The 19795-nt window shown below is 27.3% G+C and overlaps 1 protein-coding gene across 1 annotated transcript; it reads right to left on the bottom strand.

The window, feature by feature from the left end:
* Nucleotides 1-9342: 9342 nt before the first annotated feature.
* LOC107854138 (salicylic acid-binding protein 2) lies at nucleotides 9343-18781 on the bottom strand. The gene is made up of 3 exons (XM_016699132.2): nucleotides 18219-18781; nucleotides 9933-10070; nucleotides 9343-9830 (listed from the first exon to the last, which is right to left on the bottom strand). The coding sequence occupies exons 1-3, from the start codon at nucleotides 18591-18593 to the stop codon at nucleotides 9549-9551; spliced, it is 795 nt and encodes a 264-aa protein (XP_016554618.1). The 5' UTR covers nucleotides 18594-18781; the 3' UTR covers nucleotides 9343-9548.
* Between the last annotated feature and the right edge of the window lie 1014 nt (nucleotides 18782-19795).

Below are 19795 nucleotides of genomic sequence, written 5' to 3'. Positions count from 1 at the left end.
CTTCACTCCATAAGGATAAAGATAAACTTTATCTGCTAATCATGTTTCTTACCATGTCCATTAATGTCCGATTCCTTCTTTCGACTACACAATTTTATTGTGGTGTTTCTGGCATTGTATATTGTGCAATTATACCTTCTTTTTCAAAAAACTCAGCAAACGGACCTTTAACTTGTCCCTTTTTTATGTACCTACCATAATATTCTCCACACTTCTTTTTTAAAAAACTTTAAAAGCATCAAGTGCTTCTGGTTTACTAAACAACGATAGAGATACATATATCTTGAATAGTCTTTATTAAATGAGATGAAATATCTTTCACCATTCAAGCAAGAGATAGAAAAAGGTCCACAAATATATGTATGTATGATCTTAAGCAATTGAGAGCTCTTTTTGGCACTTTAGTAGATTTGTTGGTCTGCTTACCGTTTATGCAGTCCACATAAGTCCCAAAGTCAGAAAAATCAAGACCTCTAAGAACTCCATCATTACTTAACCTTTTGATTCTTTTAATAGAGATATGTCTCAATCTCTTGTGCCAAAGACTTGATGAGTTCTCATTGATAATACATTATTTAGTACCAATTTTTTTATCATGCAGAGTTATGACATTACATTCAGTTATTGGGGCCATCTCAAATTTAAATAACTTTCCGTACATATTTTAAAACCAATAAATTTATTATCTTTCAAAAATTTCATTAAAATCATAACCAGCTATGGATAGTCTAAAAAAGAGAAATAAAATTCTTAAAATATGATGGAAAAAAGTATTTTCTTAATCTAATTGAAAAATTATCTTTTAAAAATAAGCCAATAAGTCCCCACATGCGATGTTGTTCTATTGCCAGAATAAATATTCTGTTCTCTTTTCGTTGGTATTCTTAGAGTTAGAAAATCCTACATGATTTTGGCAATGTGAGTTGTGGAACCAAAATCGATCCATCATTTATTATCAAAAACTTTAATGAAACTAGATTCATAACATACAAAGGTAAAATTATCTTTCTTCTGGAGCCACTTCCTGTATTTCAGGTAATCTTTCTTTCAATGTGCCTTTTTTTTTTGCAGAAACGGCAAGTGTCTTTATCAAGACTGTCCTTCTTCTTCATAGGAACACTTTTGTCCTTTATTGCATTTTTCTTATAATGAGTCACTAATTTTGCACTTTCAAGTATCTCATGCTTCAACCTCTCCTCTTCTTGCACACATATAGTCAAGAGTCCATTGATTGATCATTTATCTTTATATGTGTTGTAAGATATCTTGAACGGACCATATTTCGTAGGAAGAGGGTTGAGAATAAAATGCACAAGAAATGGTGCAGACATATCAACCTCAAGGGACTTGAATTTAGTAGCAATAATTCTCATCTCCATAATATGTTCACGCACTGTACAACTTCTATCAAATGTCATACTTGAGAGCCTCTTCATAAAGTGCTGACCAACGCCTTGTCAGAGCTTACAAATTTTTCATCAATCGCCTTCATGTAATCTTTGACATTGTCATTATTAGGAATAGAACCCCTAATGCTTTGACTTATATGAGCCTTTATGAGCATTAAGCTCAAGCGATTAGATCACTCCCACCGCTCATAAAAAGCCTTAGCCTCTGTCGTACTTGATTTCGTGAGTTTAGATGGTTCTTCCACACAAAGTGCCAGATTCAGATCCAAACACCCTAAAGTGAGAAGGACTTTCTCCTTTCATTCAGCAAAGTTGTCACCAGAAAATATGAAATTCGAGCATTTTCATTAAATAAAGCAGTAGAAAAAGTTGTGTAAAAGAAGAATACACATGTATAATCTATGGAATACATAACCATCAAAATGAATCGCGTCAATACCGATTCTTAAATAAATTCTAAACCTTCCTGTGGGAAGAGATTGCAACCATGCATAGAATTACTTAACCTCATTAGACTAGTAAACCGAATAAAACTAGAAAATAATTCATACCAGTGGAGATAGGATAATTTTTAAATAGAAAGGTTTACTATCTATTCCAATTAATCTAACCAAACTAGTTATCTCCCTGTGGGGTAAGGTTACTATTTTGATAAGATAATAAGACTTTATTAGATGTCATTGTTATATTTCAGTCACTTAGCTTTATTTGATTAAAGAAATTATTTTCTTTATATCATATGCTCAGAATGTTATGGCTAACCCAAACATATGATAAAAAGAACTCAGAATGACATCTCACAATAGTTAATTTTAATAATTAACTTAAATAAAGTGTTAATTCTTAAAATGCAAATCGAAATGAATAGGAAGAGCCTACATCAAAGCAATTCATTGTATGAAACATCTTTTATTAATTGGAGAAAAATCGTACAACAAAGAAATAGGTTGAGCCTACATGTCCTTTGTTAAAACGGTAATTCTTTAGATATAGTGATAATAGTTTCATACGATAAGGGAATAGGCTGAGCCAACATATCTCCCATTCCAATTTCTTATAATTAGTCAAGATATTATAAAAAGAATATGATACAATAATTGAACGTACAATTAAAACAATACTACTATTTGTGAATATAACGAAACACTGAACAACATGGTTAAAGCTAACTCGTGATACCACATATTGAAATTTCAACACATACACAGAGCCAATGTGCAGCGAAAAATAAATTGAAACATACCTTCAGCCATTATTGTTCAAGTGTTGTGAAGAATCACCTTTGTCAAAACTTTAAAATGAAAAGATGCAAAGAGATGCCTAAGAATCTTCTAACCTATGCCTATCAAAGTTATACTAGATTGATGGAGTCACAGGCATATTTATAGGTAGGCTACGGACTCTTAGGTAAATAACTTTAATCCTAGGGACTTTCATAGTTATTTCTTGTCATAAAAAAATATCATATATACATAACTTAGAAGAAAAGTAATTGACTGATTTAATACTTTACTTGGGAGACAAGACAAATTTCTTACCAAAAATATGTGGGTCATTAATACATAATATTAAACGTAATATTCTTACAGATATGTGAATAGAATCAGGCATGAAGGCAGCTAAGAAAACAACAACATAGATCTTTTGTGGGTACTTTTCCATATTTATTGTTAAATTCGTACCACCAAAACTATGCCCAACTAGTATGGCTTTCTCCTCTTGTGGAGGTGATTCCATTAACTCCATAAATGTCAAAGTATAATCATCAAGTGCGCGCAGTTGCTCTATTTTTCTCAAATCAATGCCAAAGGCTGCCATGTCAAGGGTTGTGACCTTGTGGACTGCAACCTCTAGCAAGGGTTTTAGCTTGTACCAACACCAAACTCCATGACATGAACCAGGCACCAAAATAAAGTGTTTTCCTTGTTCCTCGATAACCTCCATTTTTAGGCTTCTGAAATTTCTTTCTTTGGTTTAGTCTTTACGTAATTCAGAATAACATTAAGATGGGCTATATAGCGAGTCACGTAAAATTCTCAATAATTTATATACTGATAGGAACATATTTGCAACCAATAACAATTAGTTTAATACTAGTTCTGAATTCTAATCTCATCATAAAATGTACCAAAAAAATAATCATGTAAAGACTTCCTCATATTCAACCCCAATGTTAAGCCATCAAGATTCAAGATCAAAGAAAAAAATTATCATGTAGTCCATAAAAACTTTATGAAATTAAATTCAACATACATTGGTCCAAATAAATATAATGGATTAATATAATTAGATTAACTATTTATGTACAATAAATACATATTTAGTTAAAGTAAAACTTACATAAATCCAACAAATTTATCTCTAATTACTTTTTATCCCTTCTTTTAAGAAAATTACATAAAACCCCTAAATTTGATATTTCAGATACATAATTTGACAGTCAATCATCCTAACAAATACATCCTAACAAGAAAATTATGTGAGTCAAAAAAGAAAAAAATCTTTTTCTTGGTGAAGCAAATTACACAACATCCGTTGTATTGTACTCTCAAAATCTAAGTAATAATGTAATCAGTTCAAATTTTGAAATTCAGAAAAAGGATCCTAAAGTTTCTCCCTCTTCTCTGTTCTTTATATCTCATATTTTTTTTAACAATATATAATGAGCCTTTTCGACAACATACTTCATACCCTACATTTTGATATGTTGTAATATAAAAGTTTAGATTACTACATAATTACTCATCAATTAATATACAGTTTGTTAATAAATATATTTGCAGATTATAATATTTAAGATATATTACATTTTACAGCTACTGGTTGAGATACATCACACTAAAATAATATATAGAACCAATTCTTAAATGTATCTTACACCTAGATCTGACATAAATTAAGAGAAATACATAGTTCTTAGATGTATCTGAAATATATCTTGGAGTATTTTATTTTCGATATAAACAAATACAACCTTTCTAAGAGGTTCTGTTTTGTAACTTCAACATCTTTTCATTTTGAAGCACAAGTTTTGTGTCTTCCGATACATAATTTTATTATCTTCTTAAGGAAATCCTTGATGTATCTTCAACGCCTTTGCTTTCTTTAGTCGGAATATTAATTTCTTTACGTCTTTTTCTACATAAATATTTATGTATCAGGACCTTAAATCTCAGGCATACACATCACTATTGTACCTTGGTTAGGGGCGAGCGTTTGTGTCATTTGAAGAGCTATTCTATGACAACATCGGTTGATGGTGACAAACTTCTCATTCCGTCACTCAATTTCTCTATGATTGATTACGACGTCTTTCGATAGAAATTCAATCGAACAAAATTGAATCAAAGAGGAGAAAACAAAGGGCGTAGATGGAGAAAACAAAGAGAAAACAAGGGGTGGAGAAGGAGGTTGGGTTTTGGGTGACGAGTCGTTTGTTTACGAAAGAATTTTTTAAAAAAGAGGAGGCTAGATATTAATGGATATTAAATTGGTGGAGATACGATTTTTAGCCAAACTTTTAGGGGGACAGTTAATATATTCAAATCTTTAGGGTGAGAATGATGTATCTGAAAATTTAAGGAGAGAAAATATAAATCAAGAATTTTAGTAATTAATTAAAAGGGTGAGGATTTTAAGAAGTTTAGGTAAGTTAAGTTGTGGTATATATTAATTAACTTCAGGACAATTTTCATAAGTCCTACTAGTTTATTTCTTAATTGTCTTCTCTTCCGATATTTCTAATAAATTTTCTCTCTCTCAGATTTTAATTGTTCATATATATAACTGAACGGTAATATACATAAGTATATTATGTATCATAATTAACTTCCTTAATGATATTTAAGGAAATAAATCAAGTCTAATAATTATTCAAAATGATATTAAGGAAATAAATAAGTCTAATCATTATCCAATATTATACCTTATAATGTGTGATTAATGAATCCTTTAATTATGCAAATTGTTCAAAATATATACTCCTAAAAGAAAATTTACCACATAAATCACGTTGAAAATTTTAGAACTAAAGGAAAAAATTCTTATAAAATAAAGGGACATTGAAAATATTAAAACAAAAAAAAGACTCGTATAAAAAAATTTTACTGCGTAAGTCTACGAAAAATTTTACTATCTAGTCTACATATAAAGAAAATTTTACTACATAAGTATGAAAAAATTTGAAACAGAAAAATGAATTCCGATAAGATTTGAAGAACATGGAAACAGTGAATCCAACCCTTATACATATGAGTTTGCAAAATACACATCCTAGGCATCACATATACATAATAATATGAAATAAAACTTGAAAACATAAAGATAACACACCATATACATGCCCAATGTTCTTTCATACACAAAACACTACTTTGTATATGGACTACCAAAACCCATCTTGTCTAATAGAGCAATATGCATATGTATAACTATGTTATGTATAACATTATTGATGCATAACATATACATAACTCTGTAATGTATATGACCTAAAATTAAACTACCCATTAGTGTCCGTTCAATACATATACATAATAGATTTATGTATATGGGTTAAAATAACACATTCAACAAATGACATAACTACAAATATGTACATAACTTGTTATGTATCACAGTTCAAAATAATAACATGAAATTACTAAGTAATCTGACCATATACATAACAAATTTAATGTATAGGAAGACGTCTCTAACACTATACATAACTAATTTATGTATCGGGTTGAAATAATAACAAAACACTCTTATATAACAATGTATAAGAATGCGTAAATCGACAAAAAAATATAGATTCAACAACAAATCCCTATACCTTTAGAAGACGCAGTCGTGATGATTCTTCATTTTTCTTTATCTTACTTGATGATTTTTCAATGGGCTTTTTAGAGCTTGTATAAGCAACTTTCCTCGACTTCTTCATCTTGACGGGATTGTTTTGGTGTTTTGATCTATTTTTTCTAAAAATTGGACCAAACTTCATTACTATGCTTAAGTTTTGAGAATTACACACATGCAACAAGTAACTCGTAGATTTTTAATTTAGTAAAGTTGAAAAAATTAAGAAATTAATCTAACCCCAAAAATAAATTGAAGAAGATGATGATTTTCAGCAATTTGATAAGATAAGGTTTGTAAATTCAAACCTTAAAACCCCTTAATTATGGTTGCTTGATTTTAGACATAAATTGTGGAGCATTAGCTGACATATAATGGATGGTGCGATATGTATATGGAGGTTGGAGAGAGAAGTGTAAAAAATGGGATATTTGTAATTTGTTTTGGTAGATGAGATTTAATGTAATAATAGAAAGTTAGTATGTATATTTATGTAAATTTTTCTTAATTTTTTCTTAATTAAAATCCAAATTTTATTGGGTTAGTCCATTAATGTGAACTATAAATGATGAACACATTTTGTTAAAAAAATTACAGAAAATAGCATAGTTAAGAGTATAATTACAATAAATAGCAACATTTTTGTAAAATTACAGTTTATAGCAAGAATAACATTATTTTAGTCATTAACTAGGCAAGTGCATATTTTACTCTCACTACTTTATATTTTCCAATTTTCACTCCACTATTTCACCCACCCACCCCTAAATATAGTCATATCTTTTACCCCTTTTTTTCATCATATTTTTTTATTCTTTTATTTTTTAATTTTATTTTCATTTTCATTTTTTTATTTCCATTTTATTTTCTCTCTTCTATTTCTCTTCTTTTTTTCCTTTTTCTTTTTTTTTTTCTTTTTCATATTTGAAGATAATTATCTCCATGATCTTCAAGATTTCAATATAAAACATCATTACTGTCTTTCACTCTCTTATATCTCTACCTTTTTTTTCTTATTAGTTTTTTTTCATCTTATTTTTTTATCACTTTATTTTTTATTTTGATTTCTTTTTTTTTCTTTTTCATTTTCATTTTTTCTTTCCACTTTATTTTCTCTCTTCTATTTCTCTTTTTTTTTTCTTTTTTCGTTTTCTTTTTTTTTCCTTTCTCATATCTCTTTTTTCTTTTTCAATTTTCATTTTATTCTTATTTTTTCTATTTTATTTTGTTTCTTTTTTTTATTTTATTTTTATACTTCTATTTCTCTTTCTTCTTTTTTTTCACTTCTCTTTTTTTTCATTTTTTTCTTTTTATATTTTTTTTTTCTTTTTTACTCTTCTATCTCTAACTTTTATTTCGAAAAGAAAAATATGTATATCACTTACACATGTTCAAAAAACATACAAAATACATAGTCATACAGATCTGGATATATGTTTCAGTACAAAACATACATAAGTATTTACGAAATACATATCATATTCATATTAAACAGTAACAAATATAACTATACTATATATCTTCATATGTATTTGCGAAATACAAAGGTGACTCATATAAAATAAGAATATACATATGGATCAGGTATGTATCTTGTAAATACATATGCAGAGCTATATGTATTTTATATGGTGTTGAATTTATCTTTGAACTGTACATACTATGTCATTTTAGACGGTAACATATTTACTTATTTGTTTTCTTTTACTGTTTAAGATATGTATCATATATTTTTTTATTACTTATATGTATATGTATATAATTGTCATTTTTGTTATAGAGATTTTGTATCCTATATGTTTATATATACATGTGAGTCAAATATGTATTTCTGTAAATATATATGTATGTTTTTTACCGTAAATACATATGCAGATCCGTATGTCTATTTATTTTGTATATTTTTTTTTGAATTTATATATGATATAGATATTTATCTTTTAAAAATAAAAGATAGAGATAGAAGAGGAAAAATAAAAAAAAATAAAAAAAAAGTGAAAAAAGAAAAAAAAAAAAAAAGAAAGAGAAATAGAAACTAGAAATAGAAGTGTAAAAGTAAAAGTAAAAAAAACAAAAAGAAGAAGAAGAAAACGAAAAAAAAAAATGAGAAAATCAAAAAAAGAAAACAAAAAAAGAAAAATATAAATAAATAAACAAAAAAGGAAAAAAAAAAAAGAAGTAGAAGAGAGAAAATAAAGTAAAAAGAAAAAGAAATTAAAATTAAAAAATGATAAAACTAACAAGAAAAAATAGTTAGAGATATAAAAGAATGATATTTTGAAATTTTGAAGATCATGGAAATAATAATCTTGATATTTGAGTTTGATTTGGAAAAGGAATCTATTAATTTAAATACGAGTAATTTATAGAAATTTAATTAGATGGGATAATTATTCCGTATTTAACTCAACTAATTTGAGTAAAATAAGGGCATCTTGTTGTATATGTATTTGTATAGCAACAGTTTACTTAAATACAAAATATAATTTGTTATTTTTCGTAATTATGAAATTGTTGATATAAAAGTTACAATTAAGGTTTTATAGTTGTTATTTCTGAAATTTTCCCAATCCAAGATGCAATCTTATTCTAAAGGCCCAATTTGGTGTCACATGGCAAATGATGTGGCATGTCAGTCAATCGAAAAAGTCAATAAGACCGTGCCATGTATCAAAATGACGCACCATAACTAGTGGAATCAAAGGCTAATAAAAATACGCCACGTGAACAAGTGACATATTCTGACCAATCAATTATCGTCATGTTATTTAAATCTAGTTGGCCATAAAAAGGTTATTCTCATCACAACTCCTTCAATCTACAACTGTAAATAGGGGTCTCCATAATTCAGATTAACCACTAAAATTCTAACAAGAAACTTTCGTGAATCAAATGTCACATATTTCTCTACAAGTTACAAGTTCAATCACTCAAGCATTTAAGTTCAAATATAACTCAAGATCAAGATCATATTCATCACAAGTCAAGATCAAACGAAGCAAATTCAAAATCAAGTTCAAAGACTCAAAAACCCTTGAATTTTTACTTGAAAGAAAAATTAGAGGATTCTTAAAAATTATAAAGTTCATACACGTTGAAATATAATACTACAATTGTTGAGATAAAAATTGTAGAAGGAAATTGTCATTCCAGTAATTGATACAAATTAATTATTTCAGCACACAAACAGAAATTAATACTTTCCCAGCTCAAGGATTAGGAATCATTCAAATTAAATAAGTCACGTAACATAGAATGATAAGTTGAGATGTTGACATGAAACAAAAACACAATGTAAAATCAGTTGTATTTATGGGCAATCTCCAAGAGAGTGGCGCAAAGTTTTTCGGGCTCACATAACATTGCCATGTGATCAGCACTTTTAATCACTCTTGCTTCTGTGACACCAATGTTGTCAATTTGCCATTGCTGGAACTCTTCCGGTATGGCTTTATCCTCTGTGCACACAATATAAACTCTCTTCACTGATCCATACCCTTCATCTGTAAAATACTTGGCCTTTGACAAATCACCCAGAAATAGAGAGCTTGTTCTCGCCAATGATAATGCTAATGCAAGATCCTAGCACATTATTCATTAAAATGCGAGGTTGCTTTTATTTCAATACAAAAAAAAAAAACAATGATCTTTAAATAGGGTATTTAATTAAATAGTAAACCTTACCTCAGGAGAGCATAACTGGTAAAGCTTTTGAGCGAAAAATTCGGGACCAAAGAACATAGATGTCAAGGGCTCTTCAGGGGAACCATATGGTAAAAATTGGGTATCTAACCAATTCTCTGCCGGTGTCCGTTCAAAGTACTTCACAAAATCACATTAAATTGAGTTTTTAAGTAAAACAATCATTCATAATCAACACATATATAGCACATGTATTGTTCGAACAGATTAATCATTTCAAGAGCTAGTGTTTATAGGTTAAACAATACATCTTCACCCACTAAACTAAACATACATGTTTTTTGTTTTTTCACTAGTCATGTTTAGAAAATTAAGAGAGAGCTTATCATTTAGTCCCCAATTTATTCTTGTTATTAGCTATAGTTATTTCCCAATATGTGTCACAAAAGCATTAAAATGATTATATATTCAAGGGGTGAGATGGTAATATTATCATTTTATTTATTACTTCCTCCGTTTCACAATAAATGAATTGATAGGGTATTTATTGGTGTTTCAAAATAAGTGAATCGTTGAATTTTTTTTCAAATTTATCCTTATGGACCCACTGGTCCAACATACTGATTTGCTTGATGGAAAAGGGTAAAAATGGAAAGTTATGTTAAATTTATGTCTTTAATGTTTTTTTCTTAATCTGTGTGTGTTTGGTAGAGTGTATAAGAATAATGTAAAATATGGTGTATTAGTAATGTTTGTATTAGTAATGCTTGTGTTAGTTATACTTGTATTTTTCTTATGCAGTGTTTGGTTCGATGTATTAAAAAAAACATGAATTACATAATTTCTAAAAAAAAATAAAAATTCTTTTACATAATACCCTCAATAGATATGTTGGAAAGGATGCGGAAAATTTTTTGAGGGGTAATGTTTAAGCATGTTAATACATGCATTAGATCTATTGCATTACTAATGTCATGGATTTTGAGGTATTTAGTAATACACAATAGAGTTATACATAGGATAAAAATGTATACCAAATAAGGTACTACTAATACACATTAAACTAATGCATGCATTAATATTTCAATACACTCTACCAAACCACCTTTTAGTGGAAGCTTTTCCCCCTTATAGAAATTTAAATTATATTACTTTGTGTTACACGACATGAAAAGTTTGAGTTTTAAAGAGCTTTGAATACGTCTTTGCTTTCTTGATCGACCGACTTTGTGCCTAACATATAGAGGTGAGCATGATATGGTATGGTATTTGAAATTTCGGTACGGTAATTTCAATATTTATTTTTTAAAATTATTATACCATTATCATACCATATTAATTCGGTATGGTTCAGTATTTTGACGTTCAATTTTGTTATTTTGTAGTATGATAATCGGTAATCATAGTTTGTACAACTTCGACGATATATACTCGTATACTAGAGTATTATTACTTCGAATTTTCAAAAGCACGTCTTAATTGTATCATAAATATACATTATACATGTAGAAATATTGAAAAAGAAGTACAAATAATTCTTTTTATTAGTCAATTACACAAAAAAGACATTTCAATCAAAATAGAATAACGAAAGTTTCAATGTCTAAACATTTTTATACTAATACTAAGTATTATATTTGTGTGGGTATAAAAATTACTTATGTAACTATATATACTTCGGTATGGTATTCGATATTTCGGTATGTCATTTGTAAATACCGAATACCATATCATATACCAAAAAAAATTAAAATGTATATCATATATCATACCATAATACTAAAACCACGATATCAAAAATTTCAATTTAGTATAGTAATTCGGTATATACCATACCATGCCCACTCCTATTAACATATCCATAAGCATAAGCATGTGCTCATACCAAAAATAATAGACCCATTACTTTACCCAACTCCTAGCATATGCAAGTTGAAGCAATTCGACATAATTTATACTTTCTCCTTTCACTAACCTAACTTAATCTATTCAGTTTGAAAAATTAAAAGATAATTTATTATTTTATATATATTTATTCTTATTTTTCAGTACTAATCATTTTCTATCATTTAAATAAATTATATTAATCAAAGATGATACAGTAATTCATTTTATTTATTACTACTTCCGTCTACATATAGTTGGCATTTTCATTTTTTGAGAGTCATTTTGACTAATTTTTAAAATTAGATTAGATTAAATTAATTTAATAATTTTAAATTAAAATTTGGATATTCAAATTTCAAAAACTACATAAAATGTACTATAAGTTACAATATTTTTTTCAATATGGTTAAAAAAATACCGCTTAAAATATTGGTCAAACTTATATTGTCTGACTTTAAAGAAAGTAAAAATGCTGACAATTTTGAGACAGAGGAAGAACTTTTTAAGAAATGTGTCAAGGTAAGCATAAATAAGTAGAATCCAATTAGAGGGAATTAAGTGAATATTTATTTATAAACTCAAATATTATTCACTTTAATTGGATTTTTGAAAAATTAAAGTAGAAGTTGGTGTTGTATTTGATCATACATTTTTGCTAAGAATATTTAAAATTTAAATGCAATATTTCTAAAGAGAAAAGGAAAAAATATATCTCCGTCTACGATCTAATATTTATACTTTTTAACATAAAATAAATTTATATAGGGTCTAAATAAGAGAAGGATTACATTCTTTTAGTTGGATCAGATATCTAGAGGGGTAAAAAAATAGGGTAACTTACATAAATACTTGAATCTTTAAGTGATACTAAATAAAATTTCGATTATTTTGTTAACTACATTTTATTTCGATTTTTTGAAATGGTAATACATATGTTATATGGTGATACATATAAAAAATTGATACATTTGAAACTGACAAAGATATTTATTTAAGGAAATAATAGATTCTCTTTTATTCTGTGAAACAAATCACGCGTAATCAGTTATACAATGAATTAATAAATTTTTAAAAAGTAAGGAATATTAGGTAACCATTTTGTCTCTGTATAACATTTTTGAACAAGGAAACATATTTTTTTCCCACTATATTTGATGCGTTGAGCCTATGACATGATTTAACTTCTTTTTTTTTCAAAATGAAACAATTTTTTAAAATTGTGAAGAAGCTAATTTTACATTGATTAATGATTAATAAGTCACCATTTGGTTGCGCAAAAGGGTATAAAAATTTAATTTATAGATATAAATGCAACTGCAATGACATTATGATGAAATTCCATGAGTGAAATTCTAGAAAAATAAATTAAATAAGTATTTAATTTAGTTTTAGCTGTCACTCTTTACCCCTAGGTAGAAAAGTACTATATGAATCACCATAATATAATATATATCACCCATTATTATCATATGAATCATTCAATAATTGAAAAAAATAATTGTATCTAACATACGAATCACCATAATACAATATATATCACCCATTAATATTATATGTATCACCCGTTAAAAATCATACAAACTGTATTTATCATATGAATCACCATAATACTCATATAATGATATCATATTTATCATTCATATGAATCACCATTAAAAGAATAAACATATATGAATAACTAAATAAATTTATATATGTATCAATAGATTTTTTTTTTTTAAATGAGAGATTTTAAGAGAGGAAAAAATAAGTTGCATACGTTAATGAAGAAGAAAAATCAGGAAGGAAGATGATTTAAGCGTTAATGGAGAAGAAAAAATCATGAAGGAAGATGATTTAATTGTTGATAATTAAAGAGATATTTTGTGGAAGAAAATCTTTGAAAAAAATAACTTGAATGAGTTAATGGTGGAGTAAAAATAGGATGCGGGTTTTGTTAAATGTATCAGAATTAAAGTTGAAAATCAGAATTTTATATAAATTTAAAAAAAGTAAGAGATACTAGGTAATATAGGAACTCGTAATATAGTCTCTTAATTTTGAAATTTGTATAATTTATCAAAAAAAAAAATATATGGGTGAGGACATTTTTGAAAGTCACCTGACACTTTTGAAATTAAAAAAATTGCTAAGGGTATGATTAATCGACCAGGTGCACTATGTCCCAATAATTTTCAGTTTAATTAAAAAATCAGTTCTAGGATTTTTTTCTTAGCTTTAACCTGTTAACAAAATGGGTAAATATGCATCATTCTTTAGACAACAAAGATATATATGCACTATTTATTACACAATGAGGCTACATATGCATCACTTTTTTCAATCAAAGTATATTCACTCTAAATTGCAAAGTTGAGAATATAATTTAGAAAAAATAGTTCGTTGGACCCTCTACGATGTCGGTTTTGTAAGTTAGACACTTTTACTTACATGTTTGTCATTTGGACTCCTGAACCTACTAAAAAGCAACATTTTAAACACATTTTTGGAGAGTGTGTTACACTCTCCTACGTCAGCTGTCACATAAGCTGCCACGTGTGTCACGTTACCTTTCACGTCATTTTCAAGTATTTCATGAAATTTCAAGTCATTTTTAAAATATTACATGACAAATTAAATATTAAAATTAATTTAATTTAATAAAAATTTTTATAAATTGTAGAAAACTATAAATAATCATGTTTTTGTATTTGCTCACAAATTACATATCAAATTCATTCCAAATAATTAAAATTCTTCTCCAACTAATTTAAATTTTTAACTATAAATTCATCTATACAAACATAAATGAATTTTCGATTTTTAAATTTAATATCTTTAACAAACATAGTAAAATAAATTATTTTTATAAATTGTAGAAATTTTAATACATAAACACAATAAATTTTTAATTTAAATTTTTAACTATAAATTCTAATACACAAACACAATAAATTTAATTAAACATCAAATTTATTTCAAATAATTGAAATTTCTCTCCAATTAATTTAAAGTTTTAACTATAAATTCACATAAACAAACATAATGAATTTTTAATTTTTATTTAAACATTTTTAACAATTTGTAAAAGTTATAAATTAATCCTAATCAAAATAAAAAATTTAAATTGAGAACAACAACAACAATATCTGCCACAACAATGAACAACCAACAACAATATCAATGGTGATGGTGATGAACAACAACAACAACAACAACAACAACAATAATATCTGTCATAGCAATGAATAACCAACTACAATATCAATGGTGATGAACAACAACAACAATATCAACACAGCAAAAGACTTGACCAAAAAAAGGCAAAAAAATAAATAAATCAAAGCAAAAACCTTCTTCAAGGATGGCTGTGGCAGCCATGACTATGGGGGTGGGGGGACAAAGAGAGTTATAGGGGTGGGGGACGTAAATGGTGATGTCATGGCAACCATGGCTGGACGGGGGGTGGAGGTGAAGGGTGGGGTGGGGGCAGCTGGGTGAGAGAGGGGGGCTGGATGGGGGTGAGGAGGTAGGGTGGGGTGGCTGGACGGGGAAGGAGGTTGGGTGTAGGGGATGAGGGGTGGGGTGGGGGCTGGACGGAGGGGGGATTTGGGGAAGGAGGGTTTTTTATTTTTATTTTTAAAATTTATTACTTTTAAATTGAAAAAATATTTTTTAATTAAAAATGATGGAGGAAAAAAAGGCTATTTTTTATTTTTTTTTAATTATTTTTTAATATAAAATTGACCCCCACTCGCACCCCAGGCGAATGTAATCACTCTCTTTGTCTTAATCAGCATTTTAATGCCACATAGGCAAAGTCAACGGTCAAAAGGTTTGAAAGATTCTTTTTAGTGGGTTCAGAGGTTCAGATGATAAACATGTAAGTAGAAGTGCCCAACTTACAAAACTGACCTAGTACAGGAGTCTACTGAGTCATTTTACTTATAATTTATGTCTATATTTCATTTTTAAATGAGGTTTATCTGTCAATTTATAAAAGCTAGCAAAATTTATCAACTTGACTCTTCACCTAAAAATACAATCAAATTTGTTTAAAAGAGACCGTCACATAATGTTGTAGATTAGATTCACGTACGATTACTATATACTATTACAAAATTTTTCACTTTATTTAGTAGCCGTTTGACTATGAAAACTAAAATTTTTTTGAGTTGGAATTGAAGCTGGAGTTGAAATTGGAGTTGGAGTTGTGTTTGACCATGTCTTTTTTGGTTTTTTTTTTTCGACTTTTGAAAAAAAAATTTAAATATAATTTTATGCCTCAACTTTTACAAACTATCAAAATCACCCAACTAAAATTTACCTACTAACAGGAAAAGAATACAATTAGCCACTTTTATCAAAATAATTACATATACATGGCCATATTTAATGAATTTCAATTATGACACATATAATATTTACATTAATAGCCGTTTTCTCATATTTGAAATTTTTAAATATGGATGTTATATTAACAAATCACTGCTTCCTATTTTTTAGGTAACAAATATTATCTTTCAAACAAATTTATTTTTTTAGAAATTTATTTAATTTATTTTCTTTATTTTTCGTTCCTAAAAAATAGAAAATGATGAGTTGTTATTAAATTTTAGGGCGCCGCTAATTTATTTCTTTAATTTTCTTATACATGAAGATTTTACTATGTGTGAATAAACTATTTGTATGTAAAAGATACTTAGCATATTTATGATATATTATATCGAGCATATACCATAAATATATAAATATGCTTAGTATGTTTCTTTATATTTTGTATATTTATATATGTGTGTATATGGTATATAATGGAATAAACTTCATATATAACATACTAAGCATATTTATAACATGAATATGCTTAGTATATTTCTTAATACTTTGTATATTTATATATGTGTGTATGTGGTATATACATGGTATAAACTTTATATATAACATACTTTGTATATTTCTATTATAAATATAATACTTTATATATTTATGGGTATAAATATAAATTAGCAGTAAAATAATGTCTTAAATAAGGAAGAAAATTAAATAAGGGAGAAAAATAATGATGAGAGAGAAAAAGAGATATATATTAATTAGGATAACATTAAGTTTGAAATTATAATTATCTTATTCTTTAAAACTGTTATATACATAATATTGAAAAAGTAATGTTATAAGGAGAGTTTTATGTAAAAATTTAAAAGATTGGGGTTATATGTAATAATAATAAAAGTTGAAATTGAAATTGAAATTGAAAAATTGTGAAAACACCAAAAACCTGTTTTCCTTCAGAAAAATTTTCCAAAATTATTTTCTAAATTTTCATAGCCAAACACCACAATTTTCAACTCCGAAATTTTTTTTCAGAAAAAAAAGATAAAATTTTCATGAGCAACCGGGCCCTTAAAATCTTTGAAATTGAAAATAGAATTATCTTTGATTATAGTATATATATAAATAATATTTGATTGCTTGAATATATTTTTCCTATAAAACATGAAGTATGATTTCAATATCAAATATAATTTAAATAGTGTCAATTTGATAAAAAAAAAAATAAGGGCAAACATTTTAAATTGAATATAATATAGTAAAATGAAAACACCACTCTAGGTACTTTCTAAATTTCAAAACAACTTTAAATTATATTTTAAATTTTAAAACAAACATTAAGTATTAAATAAAAATATTTTAAAAAAATAACTAATTCTTATGGCGAAACGATCCGCTCAGGAAAAAAAATAAATGAAAGGTACAGTAGGAGAACACCTAGGAAACAATGATATAATCATCAAGCAGTTGAGGAACTTTCAAGAAACAATGATGTAGCCATCGAGTGGGTCTCATCTTGCATTGAATTGAAAGAAGACGCCAAAAATTGAAACGGAAAAGGCGGTATTTTCGTAAACATTTATCTATACGCGTGGTATATGATTAGATAAAGTAAAAAATATATATAAATTAATTATAATTAAGTAATATAAATTTTAAATTCAAATACATAATATGCATGTATTGACTTGATATATATATTAAATATGAATAATTTTTTACCGATATTTTGTGTTACTTCCTCCTAAAATTATTTTCCTGATACATTACATTATTTTTCATTTTAAAAAATTAAAATAAAATTATCTCATTTTTATAATTTTATTTTTATCAATAATTATCATTGAAGACTATAAACATTTCAATTACGAGAAGATGGACACATAAGTAAAGTAATATTTAATTAAGAGAGATTAATGTTAAGATATAAATAAGGTCAAATAGTGAAATATAAAAATTTATTTTAATTATATTTTCTCAAGAAACGTGTAAAAGAAAAATAAACAAATAATTTAAAGTGTAGAGAGCAGTGTTTAGCTCATTAACTTTAAATCATAGATTAGCAAATAAGAGAATAGCAAGAATCACCACGGAATGACAATATCAAAGTATATATATACATATTATGCTCACCTGATTCAAGACATAGGAGGATATGTGATTAGGATAAGGCATGAAGGCAGCCAAGAAAACAGCAACATATATCTTTTGTGGGTATTTTTCCATAGCAAGTCCCAAATTCATACCACCAAGACTATGCCCAACTAGTATGACTTTCTCCTCTTGTGGAAGTGATTCCATCAACTCCATCAACGGCAAACTGTAATCATGAAGTGTGTGGAGTTGCTCTATTTTTCTTGAATCAATGCCAGAGGCTGCTAAGTCAAGGGCAGTGACCTTGTGGCCAGCAGCCTCTAGCAAAGGCTTTAATTTGAACCAACTCCAACCTCCATGACATGCACCATGTACCAAAACAAAATGCTTTCCCTCTTTCTTGATAGGTTCCATTTTTATTCCGTGGAATATTTTTCTTCTTTGGTTTAATTATAAGTCCTGAAGAACTTTAGGATGTTTGGTTATATAGTGGTATGTAGGGTGTGCATCGCTCAATTCGTTTTGGTTTCATATTTTATCGATTTGATTTATTAATTTTTAATTTTTAAATATATTAAATTAATAAAATATTTTTTTATTGATTTTTTATTTATCGATTTTTAGTCTTTAACGGTTCGATTTAACTGATAATAAAAATACACATAAAATAAAAATAGTAGTAATAAATATGAAAAAAATTAAACTTTAGTTACAACCAAAAATCCTACATGATATGTTTTAATTTATAAAAATTTTCAAATTTGAATTAAATATTGTTAGGAAAAATTTAAAATTTGTATAATTAAAATAATAGATTTATTAATTTATAAAAATTAAAAAAAAATTAAAAAAATATATAATAAATTTTATAATATAATAAAATTATCAAAAAATTATTAACTCAATAATCCAATAACAATAAACCAATATTATTTCTGAGGCTGGTGCTATGGTGGACATCATAGCATGGAAAAAAGTTATTGCAACTACCGGTCAGAATTTTACATCTGGCTAACAGTTAAATCTCACTAACCAATGTGCATTTGATAGAATAGTCAGCCCTATAGAGAATGGAGAGAGAGACGCACATGGGAAAGTTTGAATATAACAAGATGTACGCCTTCTTGATTTTAATTCTTTTAAAATATATTTTCGTCTAACTTGCACCATCGATGTTTAATTCTTTTACTATAAAAAAAGTAAAGATATTATTTTCATCCTGAACTATATCAAAAAGATTAAGTCATATCTAAATTATACTAGTGATCTATTACAAAACTTAATTATAAAAAATAATATTATTACCTCCCAGCGACCGTCATTCTAAGGCCCGTGTGTTACACTTATTTTAGGCGCGTCCAACCTATTAAATAGCAAAAGTAAACGGCTAAAAATATTAGGGGAAAAGTCATTATTTTCACTCCAAATTATAGTCGAAAAGTCGAACCCACACTTAAACTATATAAGTGACCTATTACACACCTTAACTATAAAAAAGTGATATTTTTTACTGATGTGGCAGTGCGTGTAAAACATTGCACCACATGCAAGTGGTGGTAGCCTGACAGGGTGTAAATAGTTTCACTTTTTTATAGTTTAGGTGTGTAATAGATCAC

This window comes from Capsicum annuum, chromosome 2 (genome assembly GCF_002878395.1).
Source record: "Capsicum annuum cultivar UCD-10X-F1 chromosome 2, UCD10Xv1.1, whole genome shotgun sequence".
Lineage (NCBI taxonomy): Eukaryota > Viridiplantae > Streptophyta > Magnoliopsida > Solanales > Solanaceae > Capsicum > Capsicum annuum.
Note: the sequence above shows the minus strand (reverse complement) of the source record. Positions and strands in the feature narration are given on the sequence as shown.